The 1,688-nt window shown below is 35.8% G+C and overlaps 1 protein-coding gene across 1 annotated transcript; it reads right to left on the bottom strand.

The window, feature by feature from the left end:
• Positions 1-475: 475 nt before the first annotated feature.
• On the bottom strand, positions 476-1,102 carry LOC112008730 (cellulose synthase-like protein G3). The gene has a single exon (XM_024041060.2). It carries the CDS (start codon positions 1,100-1,102, stop codon positions 476-478), a length of 627 nt encoding a protein of 208 aa, XP_023896828.1.
• Positions 1,103-1,688: the final 586 nt, after the last annotated feature.

Consider the following 1,688-nt stretch of genomic DNA (forward strand, 5'->3'; position numbering starts at 1 on the left):
CAAGACCAACACGGAACAGGATGCCAAAGGTTTTTCTTTTTGGTATCTCACAGTACAAGCATTTATTACTTGTTTTTGGAAATCTTTTTTGTTTGTCTATGGAGAGGCTATCAACCAAAGGATGGACTTTATTTTTGTTAATTTTTTGGTTGGGTTTTAAGGGCCAGTTTGTAAATTATCTTGGACCTAAATGTTAAAAAGTTAAGTATATATAATCTATTATAATTTGGGGAAACCATAGTCTTTATACAACCCAATCGTTTACATAATGTCCACATTTTGTATACTATTATAATTTTTTTAGAAAATTTGGGGGACCATTGCCCCAAGTCAAATATTCATATTTTTTTAATAATATTTACACTTAAACAGTTAAAACTTAAAACTGAGTGTGTGCGATAGTGTATATTAGCTGGTGTACAATAGTCATTGCTCAACAATTAATTTAGAAATCCAAAATCAGAACTTTAATAAACTAAAAAACGCACACACTAACCTGAGTCTTCTTTCTCTCTGTGATAAACTCAGAACTCCCAAACCCTTCATCATCATCATCGTTTGAAGCCGAGAAATAAGCCTCCGGGCACCTTGTCTTGATTCTGTACCTCCTACAAAAAGGAAGCCACCACTTTGCAAACCGCCAAGCCTCCTTCAAACCATGCAAAGTTACAGGAGACCCTCCATCATCTGAAACATACACGTGAAGCTTCCCTTGTGGATAATCCAGCGCCATGGCCGATAACACAGTGTTCATCACCTTCAAAGTTGGCTCCTTATTTGGATCTACGGTGAATATAAACACGTCAATCGCCGGGAGCTTATCATCCTCTGGCAATCTTTCTGGAAAGACTGTTCGAGAAACGGGACGCCAGCGATAGGCTTGGCCGAGGAGCCATATGAAAGAGAGGACGAGCTCAGCAACGAACACAAGAAGCCATGGCAGAATTGGTGTGGCACTGGTCTTGGGGTGTTGGAAGAGAAAGGAGGCTCTGTAGTAAATCAAAAGAGCTAAAGCTATGGAGTGGATAAACGTATGTGATCTGTTGATGAATATGAATAGAGGGTTGACATGGCAGATGTGGAGAGGAAGAGAGCCATCCATTTCTTCCCAACTTTATTCGGGGCTATTTGTTTTTTCGAGCACTGCTACCTTGTGCTATATATTGCTACTAATTTCCTTTAAAAAAAAAAAAAAAAAAAAGGTATATGAGCTCATGGTCATGGCCCACGAGAACCAAAAATCTGAATATGGATGCCAAAAGCGAACTAGAGGTTGACCCGGTTCAGTGGCTGCTCTACTTGCGTGTCAACATTACACCGCTACTTGTGGAAAAAAAGTTATACTCGTTAAAAAGAAAAAGAAAAAGAAAAAAAAAAAACACACGCACACTATTATGTTAAGGACACGTGCAGTTTTATAATTTTTATTATAATTCGTCATATAATAAATTGTGAAGGGTAAAAGTCAAATAGTGGATTTAATATTTCAATTTTTCACAACTCGTCACATGGCGAATTGTAATAAAAATTATAAACTTTACGTGTCTTTAGTATTACTCTATTTTTAAATCAATCAATATGTTTTGTCATCCTTATTTATTTATTTATTTATTTTTGAGAAATATCTTTTAAAAAAAACTATAAACCCTAACTTGAGAAGAAGAAAATTTTAGTTAAACAAAAATAAT

The sequence above is a fragment of the Quercus suber genome, unplaced genomic scaffold (assembly GCF_002906115.3).
Source record: "Quercus suber isolate HL8 unplaced genomic scaffold, Cork oak 2.0 scaffold_58, whole genome shotgun sequence".
In the NCBI taxonomy this organism is placed as follows: domain Eukaryota; kingdom Viridiplantae; phylum Streptophyta; class Magnoliopsida; order Fagales; family Fagaceae; genus Quercus; species Quercus suber.

Excerpts from the sequence above, each read along its gene's own strand:
- LOC112008730 (XM_024041060.2), bottom strand. The coding sequence starts at position 1,102 with ATGGATGGCTCTCTTCCTCTCCACATCTGCCATGTCAACCCTCTATTC.